At 34.9% G+C, this 13,037-nt stretch overlaps 1 protein-coding gene across 1 annotated transcript; it reads left to right on the top strand.

The window, feature by feature from the left end:
* Window positions 1-497: 497 nt before the first annotated feature.
* Window positions 498-11,866, top strand: LOC138323244 (autophagy protein 5-like). Its single transcript, XM_069267679.1, has 7 exons — window positions 498-714; window positions 1,745-1,872; window positions 2,018-2,096; window positions 4,027-4,189; window positions 6,680-6,771; window positions 7,418-7,526; window positions 9,420-11,866. Exons 1-7 carry the CDS (start codon window positions 607-609, stop codon window positions 9,563-9,565), a joined length of 825 nt encoding a protein of 274 aa, XP_069123780.1. The 5' UTR covers window positions 498-606; the 3' UTR covers window positions 9,566-11,866.
* Window positions 11,867-13,037: the final 1,171 nt, after the last annotated feature.

The following is a 13,037-nucleotide window of genomic DNA, read 5'->3' as shown; positions in this document are numbered from 1 at the left end:
TGTGTAAGCGTGTGAAATCATACGAAGCAAAATATTAAAACCAAACTGCTTTGCACCATGGTGTTTTTAACAACAGATAAATAAAATGATTTATAGTTCCATACCGAGAAAACCTCAGATATATGCTTCATCAGACGGAACTCATTTTATTGGGTATGTTCATTGATAAATTGGCGGGAATTTCCGCCACTTCAAGTGGCTGTTCGAAATGCCTGTCGGAACCAAACGATATAATTCAATTTTAGTCTTATAAATGCCATAAACACTATTAAGGGTAAATTTTGAGCTATGAAAATAATAGTTAAGACTGTAAATATAAGGATTAAAGTCTCTTTCTGGTGGTTCTATCGAAGGATAAAGTTGAGTAGGGTATCGATATTTGTTTCATGGACCGCTTCGCGGTCCATTCCAAATATCGATACCCTACTCAACTTTATCCTTCGATAGAACCACCAGAAAGAGACTTTAATCCTTAAATACAAAAATGTAAAATATTGATTTGTATGATTTTCAGTTTGCTTGCCTTGGCATTGAGTCTTGAGATGATGGTGGATTTACTATATATATAGATATGGCTGATGAAATGATGGTGGATTAAATCAAGATATGGCAGAAGACCGGGAAATAATGCGGGAGATTTGGGAAGGAAGAATACCTGTGTGCTTTTCCATATCTCCAGATGATGTAGAATCAGAGCAACCAGAATCTGTCTATGTCGGTATTCCTTATAAATGTATATAAACACCAAGTGTAAAGGAGTTCTGAATTACAAATAATGAATGAAACTAATATGGTACATGTACACACAAAAAAAGTGATAAATTGTAACGTTAAGTATATCTGATTGATTGATTGATTGATTGATTGATTGATTGATTGATTGATTGATTGATTGATTGATTGATTGATTGATTGATAGGGCTTAACATCATTTTATAACCATGCTAAATATTTTAAGAATTAATCCTTCAGCTATATCAATTTATCAAATCAAATTGACAAATTGGTTTGTATCTTAATTTTCCTTATTAAAAACTCTTTGCTTGCAATTGTAATAAGGAACTTCTTAAACTACTGTATAAATATGAAAATGAAGGTAATGTAATGTTATATTGACGATATAGGACCTATAGTTGTGCATATTCCATTTTGAGCTTGATCTGTCAATTAGTCAACAAGATGACCGACTGGTAGCCATCTTTGATTTTGATACATGTAGTTGAAGTTTGTTACTGCTAAATTTCATTTGCAGGTTCCTCTTTGTGCCTTAAGTTATATGCAAATTTCATTTTAGGACTAATTGTATCACTATTTCTTGGAAAGTATATGTACTGTAGAAGAAATTTCTTATAATTAAAATATACTGAAGATCCTCTTGCCAAATTAGTTTCAATCAGATTTTGGCTCACCTATCTTGGACTGTGAAGACCATTCAATGGCAGGTGCCATGATCCATCTTAACAATTTTTAAATTACTACCGGTATATCCTTAAAACATTTTTGAAAGGGAAATATTTGCAAATAGCAATAAGGAATACCTGTATACAACACTTTCAGTACTTTGACTGATATGATTTCTTTCAAGATGCTCCATTTTTGTGTTAATTAAACACATATAACAAACTATTTGCATCAGTTTTTGTTCAAATGATGGGTATAGTTAATGCTCTGTTGGTGATAGAGCATCTTTAAGGTCCTTTTGGTAATCTGTTGATTAAACCGTTGTCTTATAATTTTTCAACAGTTGATGATGCCTCGTCTAAGTTACTTCCCCTTAGTAACAGATAAAATCCAAAAACATTTTGTGAAGTATGTTTCCTCAGAAAAGCAGGGTGAAATGTGGCTTGAATATGAGGGTCAACCTTTAAAATGGTGAGTATATATGGATTTTTCAGTTTGTTTGAATGAAGACTTATTCCATAAAATATAAAATTTGACACATATTTTGACATGTTTTATCAGCATAAGCAAAGTTCGTGATGATAATACCTTAATGTTATGATTTCTTTTCTTGCAGGCATTATCCTATTGGACTTTTGTTTGACCTGTTTGCCTGCAAAGACATTTTGCCTTGGTGTGTAACAGTACATTTCCAGGTGTGTATAACCACTTCATACCTAATTCCTACGATGTCGTAGAGAAATAATATGTGATTAATTAAGTCAGTATAGATAAATGATTAACTTGCTTGGTCTTGTAACTATGATGTCAAATGTGTGTTAATCTGTTCATCACTTGTTTGTCCATCAGCACTTTGTCCATTCCCACACTGTCCATCACCAATTTGTCCATCACCACATTGCCAATCACTACTTTGTCCATCCTCCACGTTGCCTGTCCCTACATTGTCCATCCCCACGTTGTCCATCACCGATTTGTCCATCACCACTTTGTCCATCACCACATTGTCCATCACCACTTTATCCATAACCACATTGTCCATAACCACATTGTCCATCACCACTTTGTCTATCACCATTTTGTCCATAACCACTTTTTCCATCACCATGTTGTCCATCACCACTTTGTCCATCATCACTCTATCCATCACCACATTGTCCATCACCATGTTGTCCATCACCACTTTGTCCATCACCATGTTGTCCATCACCACATTGTCCATCATCACATTGTCCATCACGACATTGTCTATCCTTAGGTTGTCCATCACCACTTTTTCCATCACCATGTTGTCCATCACCACATTGTCCATCACCACATTGTCCATCACCACTTTGTCCATCACCACATTGTCCATCATCACATTGTCTATCCCCAGGTTGTCCATCACCACTTTTTCCATCACCATGTTGTCCATCACCACATTGTCCATCACCACTTTGTCCATCACCACATTGTCCATCACCACATTGTCTATCCCATGGTTGTCCATCACCACTTTTTCCATCACCATGTTGTCCATTACCACATTGTCCATCACCACATTGTCCATCACCACTTTGTCCATCCCCACTTTGTCTATCACCATTTTGTCCATCACCATTTTGTCCATCACCATGTTGTCCATCACCATGTTGTCCATCACCACATTGTCTATCCCCAGGTTGTCCATCACCACTTTGTCCATCACCGCTTTATTCATCACCACGTTGTCCATCACCACATTGTCCATCACCACTTTGTCTATCACCATTTTGTCCATCACCACGTTGTCCATCACCACTTTTTCAATCACCACTTTATCCATCACCACTTTATCCATCACCACTTTGTCCATCACCACTTTATCCATCACCACATTGTCTATCCCCAGGTTGTCCATCACCACTTTTTCCATCACCACATTGTCTATCCCCAGGTTGTCCATCACCACTTTTTCCATAACCACTTTGTCCATCACCACTTGTCCATCATCACTTCTTCTGTCAACTATTAATCAGCTCCTTTAAATCTTAAAGGTCCACTACCTTTCTGAAACCGCTTTTAATTTTATAAAATGGGAATGTAAAACGAGATCTATAATTTTGTTGAGTCGCAAAAGTTATGAACTTACCGCTAATAAACACTTATCATCACCTTCTGAACAATCTGATTAAAATAAATAAAATGTTAATTTTCATAAGGCTTATGTCTTATGTTTCCCGCCAACATCCTAGATACTGCGCGGTAGTTGATTACCACTGCGCCAGATGGCAAAACAGCGAAATAACTCTTCACTGTTATTATATAATATGCAGAAAAATCTTGCATATATTTGGTGATAGATATTTTCTCATGGTTTTAAGAAACTGTTATATTTTTCTCTGCAGAGGTAGTGGGCCTTTAATGCTTGTATGAATAACAACCAAATTTGGTGTGAAACATTATTTGGAGAGGACAAACAAATTTCAAATGAATGAGGCCTATCCCATCATATTGGACAGAGGGGCGGGGATCAAAATGGAAATCTTTCTTAAATTTTTGCTATGAAATACTGTAAGCTTTTTTATCATCCTTTGTAAAAAAAAAGTTTCTCAGATGACCGTTATACGGCCCCCCATGTTTAAAGTCTTATGTTATCCACAGTGTTTTCCTGAAGAGGACTTGCTACACTGTAGCAGTAAAGATGTAGTGGAATCACACTTCATTTCTACAGTTAAAGAAGCAGATACACTCAAACATCGTGGTCAGGTTATCAACAGTATGCAGAAACGTGATCACAAGCAACTTTGGTCTGGTCTCCTGCATGGTATGTCTAGATTTCTGTTTAACTGGTGAAGTAAACATTAAAAATGTACTCAGCTTGGTATCCAAATACTGTACAGGATCTAACATGAGTACGTAGCTATGTAATATAACATATATTGAAACACATCCCATATTTTGATATTAAGAGGCATATTAATATATTTAATGAGTTTTAAGGGACGATTCATTCTTAGAGTACATTAAGATTTGCACATATATCAGAAACAAATCAGTTGTTAGTAATGAAAGTGAGATTAGTTGGTTTTACTGTGATATGCCACCAGAAAAAAGCCCACTGTGAAAAAATGTGTGTGAAATGTTCAAATTCGCTTGCTGTCCGCAATTATATATTATGGTGGGGTGTCTTGTATGCCAAACCCTGGCCCTTGCTAGTGGAGTTAAGAAACTTTTGTCTACAAATACTTAAATCGAGTTTACAGTAGTGTGTTTACCGTGTTATGTGCATGCTCCTGTCTCAAAAACTTTTTCACCAACTTCTTGTTGGTTACGTATTGCATTTGTTTAATTCATATGACATTGGCTCAAGTTTGAGTACAGCGTACATTGTTGTACCTGCTAAATGGTATTGCAATACGATTTTGGATTTCAATGGTTTCAATTAATTTAAAAATACTTCACAACATTGTGGATATTTTCAAATTTTATATTTACATGTTTCATAAGAAATGTAGAACAATAAATATATGCGTTATTTTGTTTCGTCGTTATGTAACAGATGAATCCTCACTTTATTGTCCCCTTAATGAATTTCTTGTTTTATAACCACCGTAGTTATATACTGTTTATCACATAGACAAAACAGGCTAAAATCTTTAAACAACTTTCTTGTGCATTATAAACAGTCAGAGAAACTTGATATTGGGCCCTTAGCATGCTGGTATAAAGGGCTACAAATTTGTTCAAATGATTGTCCTTGGCCCACATTCAAGGTCACAGGGGTCCAGTAGGCTAATATCTTAATACAACCACTTTCTTATGAATAACAAAGAAGCCTAGAAGCCTGATAATGGGACTGTAGCATGTTTGGAAGCTCAAATGAATGACCTTGACCTCCATTCAAGGTCACATTGACCTTTATTCAAGGTCACAGGGATCTAGTATGCTTAAATCTTATAAATGGTTTCCTGTCAATGACTAATTAGAGGCTTAGTGTAAATTGTTTCTTGTCAATGACTAATTAGAGACTTAGTGTAAATGGTTTCTTGGCAGTGACTTAGAGGCTTCTTGTAAATGGTTTCTTGTCAATGAATAATTAGAGGCTTAGTGTAAATTGTTTCTTGTCAATGACTAATTAGAGACTTAGTGTAAATGGTTTCTTGGCAGTGACTTAGAGGCTTCTTGTAAATGGTTTCTTGTCAATGACTAATTAGAGGCTTAGCGTAAATGGTTTCTTGTCAATGACTAATTAGAGGCTTAGTGTAAATGGTTTCCTGTCAATGACTAATTAGAGGCTTAGTGTAAATGGTTTCTTGTCAATGACTAATTAGAGGCTTAGTGTAAATGGTTTCTTGTCAATGATTAATTAGAGGCTTAGTGTAAATGGTTTCTTGTCAGTGACTTAGAGGCATAGTGTAAATGGTCTCTTGTCAATGACTAATTAGAGGCTTAGTGTAAATGGTTTCTTGTCAATGACTAATTAGAGGCTTAGTGTAAATGGTTTCCTGTCAATGACTAATTAGAGGCTTAGTGTAAATGGTTTCTTGTCAATGACTAATTAGAGCCTTAATGTAAATGGTTTCTTGTCAATGATTAATTAGAGCCTTGGCTTAGTGTAAATGGTTTCTTGTCAATGATTAAGAGGCCTAGAGTCCTGATATTAGGCATGTAGCATGCTGGAATGCAGCACTACAAATCAAAGTTTGTTCAAATAAATGAACTTGGACTTAAATAATTCAAGGTCACAGGGATCAAATAGGTGAAACAACTTGATAATTATCTCATTTTGCCTGTAAATTCACTATAATTGCATTCTGATTTAGATGCAAACAATACTTACAGAATATTAAAAGACTTACTTTGATGCCATTAGTTTTAGAAGCAATATGAATTGTACAAACTTCCAATTATTGTCAGATGACAGTTAAATTCCTTTGGTCCTCTCATTCCAATAGGGGTTACTGACCTATTCCAAATAATTATCAGTGATTTGAGTTTAGTGAGCTATATAGGCTTTTGTCAAAATTAAGTTTAGGAATCTCATCAAGATTTTCACTTAATTCTTTTCGTTATAATGTACTTTTCCTCATTGAACATATGTAAGTTCTGGTTAAAACAGTTGACATAATTCTTGTTTAAATCAATCAATTTTGACACTTAACAAGAAATAACAGGGCTCTTTACTTAACTTTTGTAATGCTTTTCTACGGGGAAATTTAAGTTAAGGAATTCCTTAGAGTTAAGAAATGTTAATGAAACTGGGCCCAGCAAGCACTCTTATAAAGTTTTGCCTTAATTCATATTTCTTTTGCAGAGAAATTTGATCAGTTTTGGTCAGTCAATAAGAAATTAATGGAATCAGCAGGAGAAGATATGTTTAAGAGTATCCCTTATAGATTTTATATGGTAAGTATAAAAAATACATGTATTTCATTTGAATAATTTCCCAAAGATAATTTCAATGTAAGATTATCCTAAACCAACAAGAAACAACTTTTTTTTTAAAAATCATTGTCAGATTTTAGTTTTGTCCACATGTAAGCCTCTCTAAATTATAATCAGCACAGAAAAAATGTTGCGGCTTTTTATCCAGAAAATATGATATATATGTAGATGAATATCATAATTGATCTTTATCATATGCAAATCAATAATAAAATAAGTTGCATACTTTTAAAAGATTAAATAGACTAGTCAGCATAGGACTGAAATTGAATATTAATAACAAGAAACTATGGAACACTCATTCAGAAAATCTCCTTTTTTTTATTTGCGCAAATCAACAACTTCTGCATCCGTACGATAGAAGCATTATGAAAATGCATTTTCTGAAATATCGGTATGCAAATTAAATTATTAACAACAAATTAGTAATAACTATTGAATATTTAGGTAGGAATGAGCAATCCAGGGTTTTATTACATTAAATCATATAGGGGTACAGTCTTGACCACACAATCAGTTCATTGATGGGGGATGGGGGTATTTGAGGAATGCAAAATTGAGTTAGAAGGGTTATACTGTATATTATTGTTGATTTTTCATATCACAGCCCGAGAGGTGCTATATACAACAGATTTTTAGACCTGTCTCGACAGAAGGAAACAACCAAACTCTCCGGGACCTCCTAATGCAAGTTGTGCCTAATATGTGGAATGAAGGTAAAGATATTGATGAGACTTCAATTAAGAATTTTAATGAATTTTACCATATAAGCTTTTAACAATTAGATTTATTTAAAGTCACAGGGGTCCACTAGAGTTCTGCATGGAATGTAACCAAATTTGGCCAGAAACATTCTTGGGGGAAGGGGAACAAGGTGTGTATAAATTTTGGCTCTGACCCCATGGGGGCAGGTGGGGCGGTCCCAATTGGGGAAATAGAGGTAAATCCTTTAAATCGCTACCAGTCATAGAGTTCTGCATGGCAAGTAACCAAATTTGGCCAGATTCATCCTTGGGGGAAGAAAACATAGTTTGTATAAATTTTGGTTCTGACCCCTGCTAGAGCAGAAAGAATGGGTCCCACTAGGGAAATTAGAGGTAAATCTTTAAATTCCTTTCAGAAAAGTAACATTGATCCTGTAATCAGAACATTACTTAGCATTACAATAACCAGATGAGCGATACAGGCCCTCTGGGCCTCTTGTTCTTTGATCAACTTCATGCCAAAAATATACCGGATATTAGGCCAGAAGAATCCTGAGATGAATGGCTACCAAATAGGATCAAATTAAAAACCTCGACTGTTATTCAAAATCGTGAAAACCATGCAATTATGGAGAAGAACTACAAAGGTTTTTTTTCAAATTTATGACTTGGGCTGACCTTTAAGGTCATAGGGAACAAATTATATGAAAAAGAATATTAAAAGACTTCTTGCCATTATTAAGTTTGCTCAAGTGAATTTCTTTAACTTCATTCAGGATCACACAAGTCCAATAGTTTTTAAATGACTTTTGGTGTCTACTATTGGGAACCAAAGGCCAGGCCCCCTGACTTGAAAAAGGATCAATTTGACTATTTCCATATAAAGGCTTTCTTCTCTGAATTTCCTTTTCATAGAGTTCAGCATGGATATTAACCAAATTGGTCAGAAACATCCTTGGGGGAAGGGGAACAGGGTTTGTATAAATTTTGGCTCTGACCCCTTGGGGGCAGGAGGGGCGGGGCCCAATAGGGGAAATAGAGATAAATCATTTAAATCACTACTTGTCATAGAGTTCTGCTTAGATTGTAACCAAATTTGAGCAGAAACATCCTGTGGGGATGAGTAACAAAATTTATATAAATTTTGGCTCTGACCCTGTGGAACAGAAAGAGTGGGACCCAATAGGTATATTGGAGGTAAAAATTCTTGAGAAAAGAAACAATGAACCTGGGTTCAGAACATAACTTAACATTACAAACCAGGTGAGTGATACAGGCCCTCTGTGCCTCTTGTTTGCATTTGTAGTATCTTAATGGGGTTGGGATTGAAAGTGACACAAATAGTGGGACCAACCCCAGGGGACTGATGGATGGGGCTTTAAAGGTCATTTTGGCCATTTCAATACAAATGACTTCTTCTCTGAAACTACATATTTAAGCATTGAATAGCACTTGTATTACAATGGTATCATCCTTATATTGCATTGATATATTACTTATAGGATAGGGATTCAAAATTGTATAAATGCTAGGGCTGAACCCCCGGGGGCATGAGGGCTGAGGCCTGGAAAAGTGTCAGTTTGGCTATTTCCATATAAATGACTTCACTGAAACTAAGCATTGGATAGCACTTATATTGCATTTGCAGCATCCTTGTGAGATGGGAATCTTTGTACAAATGGGCTGACCAAAGACTGGTAGCATACCTATGAAGTTGTGATTCAAAATGGTTTCATTTGATGGTTCAAATCTCCAAGGGGGCAGTGCTAAAAATGGTTGTTTTGGTTAAATTCATGTTAAATAATAAATTTGTTTCTGAGAAACTAATCAAGCTATATCACCCATATGAAAAAAAAAGGATTTAAAGGCTATAGTTTAAGTAGAATGCATGTTTTGTATTTACAGATAAAACATTTTCTAGAAGAGTTGTTCTTCACGGAGTAGAGCCATGTCTGGATACACCCCTACTTTGGATGTCAGAACACCTTAGCTATCCTGATAATTACCTCCACATATGTTTATTGGACAGACCAAAAGTGGAGAAGGGCTGACAATATCATAACCCATTAGTTGATAATAATATAATTTTCTGTGTGTACATGTATGAGTGATCAGTCATATCTATTAACGTTCTAAGCGTTCAGCTTGTTTACAATGCTGCTGATGTTTATGAAACTGTGAGTGTTAGACTATGATGTACGTGTGACCTATGGACGTTATACCCTGTGCTAAGATTTGTTTACATATTGCTGAATACATTCACTTTTACGATAAAGGGTATGCAGTAGTAATTCATGTGTATATGGTATGTTTGCTAAAAATCACTTTTCAATGCACCTGAAACTTGAAAACTCAAATTTAATATACTTAATTTCTGACATCAATTGAACTTAATGCATTGCATTTGGCACTGAAAAATGATGAATTTTCAAGGAAATACAAACTGATAGGGAAATCTATGGTATAAAATAAAGCTAGCAAATATGTTCATTCCTGAAGGAAATGTTCAGGAGGTGTATTAGAGCCTTCCTTTTCTGCTACATTTGATAACTATGTAGCTTTTGATATATAGAGATCATGTCTGCTTATTTCAAGTTAATATTAAGGCAGTTGTTTAAATTTTCATTTTTTAATTTATGTGTAACGTCGCTTTTAGTTCACCTGAGCCAAAGACTGATATGCATTCCATTTATCATAACAGATATGGTTACATGGTCATCAAATCAGAATGATTTAACATGTAGTTATAGCGATAATTAATCATTAGTTACGCACAACTAGCTCAAGAAGTTTCCCTAAATCTTATTCTTATTGATATCAAATAAAGATTTCAATATTGAAATACACTATTCTCAGTAATATTTCCCGCCAGGAAATTATAAATTCTCCCAAAAAGGATACTGAAGGAATATCATTTTAAAAATTGTGTTACCAAAGCTTAAGGAGCAAAAGTGTTCTTGAAATCCAATTCATAATATTGAACACACACACCTTTAATAGAAACATTTGCAAAAGAAAACTCTAAAATGAGCTATTTATTAGACAGCTTAACAATCCAGTTACGAAGGGGTGAGGTGTCGTGCATACACAAATGAAATTGTTAAAGGACTCTAAAACATGGAGTATTCTTTAAGAGATCATTTCAGAAATTCTAAATGTAAAAATGAAATCATTGATACACCATTAAATATTTTAGAATTATACTTTGTGTTCATTGTGCATAAAGGGTCATTTAGAGCACAGAGTCAAGGAATCCTGATTAATTAAGCGAATGTTACAATTAGTACATTTTGTACATTTGTATTATCAGTGTAAAAAATTACTCTCAGATTAACATACAGTTACGTTTATGACTGGCCATGGGTTTTTTTCTGACACACTGTCTATATTGTAATTTTTACTGATATGTTTAACAAAGTAAAATAAACTTTCATTTTCTTTTATTAGGTCACACCAGGAGACAAATTATAGTTATCATGTTCCATTCGTCATTGTTTTCCGAGTGTTAATCTATCATTCAAATTACTTCTTCTCAATAACCGAAAAGCCCAGGGTGCTGATATTTAGTCTGTAGCATGCAGGTATGAAGCGCTAGCAAGTATTTTCAAATGAATGGCCTTAACCCTCATACAAGGTCACATGGGTCAAATAGACTAAAATCTTGAAATGCATGCAGGGATGAAGTTTTTTTCAAACAAAGGCCTTGACCTTCATTTAAGTTCATAGGTGTCAAATAGGCTAAAATTTTCAATTTCTTGAGGCCTACAGTAGTTATATTGAGCCTGTAGCATAGTAGAATTAACCTACTATTAAGGTCAAAGTCATCAATAATATTGGAAACTTAAAGCTTCAGCTTGTTCGTTGTATCACCTATTGTAAGCCACTACTGTATACTGGGACTTTGTTGTTTTGTGCCAATAGTCAGATGGCTATCAAAACCCATGAATTTCACATGAATAACCTTCACTTTAATTCAAAGTCACAGGGGTCAAATAGGGTTAATTTGTTTTAACGACTTCTTATTGATAATAAGAGACCTTGAGACATATCCATGTGCCTTACTGATATTAGGCTCTAAGTTTGCTCTTATGGACGATATTGACCTTCTTTCAAGGTTACAGGGGTCAAATAGCCTAAAATGTTTGAAAAAGATCAGTTATTTGGCATGTAGTTAACCTAGACCTAAATTCACGGCCACGGGGATCAAACAGCATATAATCATTAAATGCCACAATCAATATGGGATTGTAGCATGCTCAAATAAAAAGCTACCAAGTTCGTTCAAATGAATGATTTTGGTGTTTTTTAAGGTCACAGTTGTCAAATACATCAGACGCTTACAACTTACTAAAGGGTTCTTATTTTACAATGCATTAATTGTTAGTTGAACGAAAACTGAGCATGTTCAGCCTTTTCTATCGAATACTTTGACTGTGTTCTGTTGTGCCAATAGTCAGATGATCCTTTATAATTAGGCCTATGGGCCTTTTATATCTGGATGAAATCGTAATGTGACAGTAAGACTTTTATTTCGATAATATCGTGCATAACTTGTGTATAAATGGGGTTCTTTTTTGTACGTCGGACTATCAGTTTTAAAAACAGGATCGTACATCATAAAGGCAGACTCGGACTTCATTTGTTCATGATAGGTCTTTATTTTGGCAGAATATTATTGAAAGCATTCCTCATTATTTTTATACTAATTCTTTGCGACAAAGATCTTGATACAGAGCCGAAGATATGGCATAAGCACTTTTTACGCTTAAGGCTATATAGCCTTACAGCGTTTTGTCATTGCCTGCGATACCGGAAATACTGGAAATTCCTTTTCGACTACGACACCACCTAGCGTGAAAAAGTACTACACCTCAGGTCCAAAAAATCCGCTTTCTAAAGCAAATATGCTGTCATGGTGTAATTACGATTGCATGAAAAAAATCTGTAGTATTTCCTTAAGTGTTATAGTTTCAAAAATGTGTCCAAAGCTATAATATCATTGTCTATTAATGGAAAATAGGGAGAATAATTTGCATGAATGATAGCGATCGATGACCTAAATTCTCGCCAATCATTTGCATATAGGATGAACTTCTAGTTTAAGCTTAGATAACACTAAATAAAGGAATTGACAGGATTTAAGTATGTATAAGTAGGGTTGGTATGGGTACTAAATTTTGTCCTCGTGTACCCGAATTTGAGTATCCGATCCGTACCTAGATACTCGACATGTATTCCTACAGTATGTGAACGTATTCCTATGTGAACGTATCAACTCCGTGAGTTAGCTTAGTGGTACAATTTACCGATGTTGTTTGAGGCGATCTGCAGATGGAGCAAATTTCAATGTAATCATAATGAAATGTGAGAGATTTATTCTCCAATACTGCAAATGGCATTGGTATATCAATTTAATATCAATCGGTAACATCATACAATCGTAATGTAACAAGCTGACAGATCCCAGAATGTCCGTGACAGATGTTGTTTACTGCACATGCGCAACAGGAAGTACAAAAGAGT

This window comes from Argopecten irradians, chromosome 1, assembly GCF_041381155.1.
Source record: "Argopecten irradians isolate NY chromosome 1, Ai_NY, whole genome shotgun sequence".
In the NCBI taxonomy this organism is placed as follows: Eukaryota; Metazoa; Mollusca; class Bivalvia; order Pectinida; family Pectinidae; genus Argopecten; species Argopecten irradians.
The sequence above is the reverse complement of the archived record's forward strand: the minus strand, read 5'-3'. Positions and strand labels throughout refer to the sequence as shown.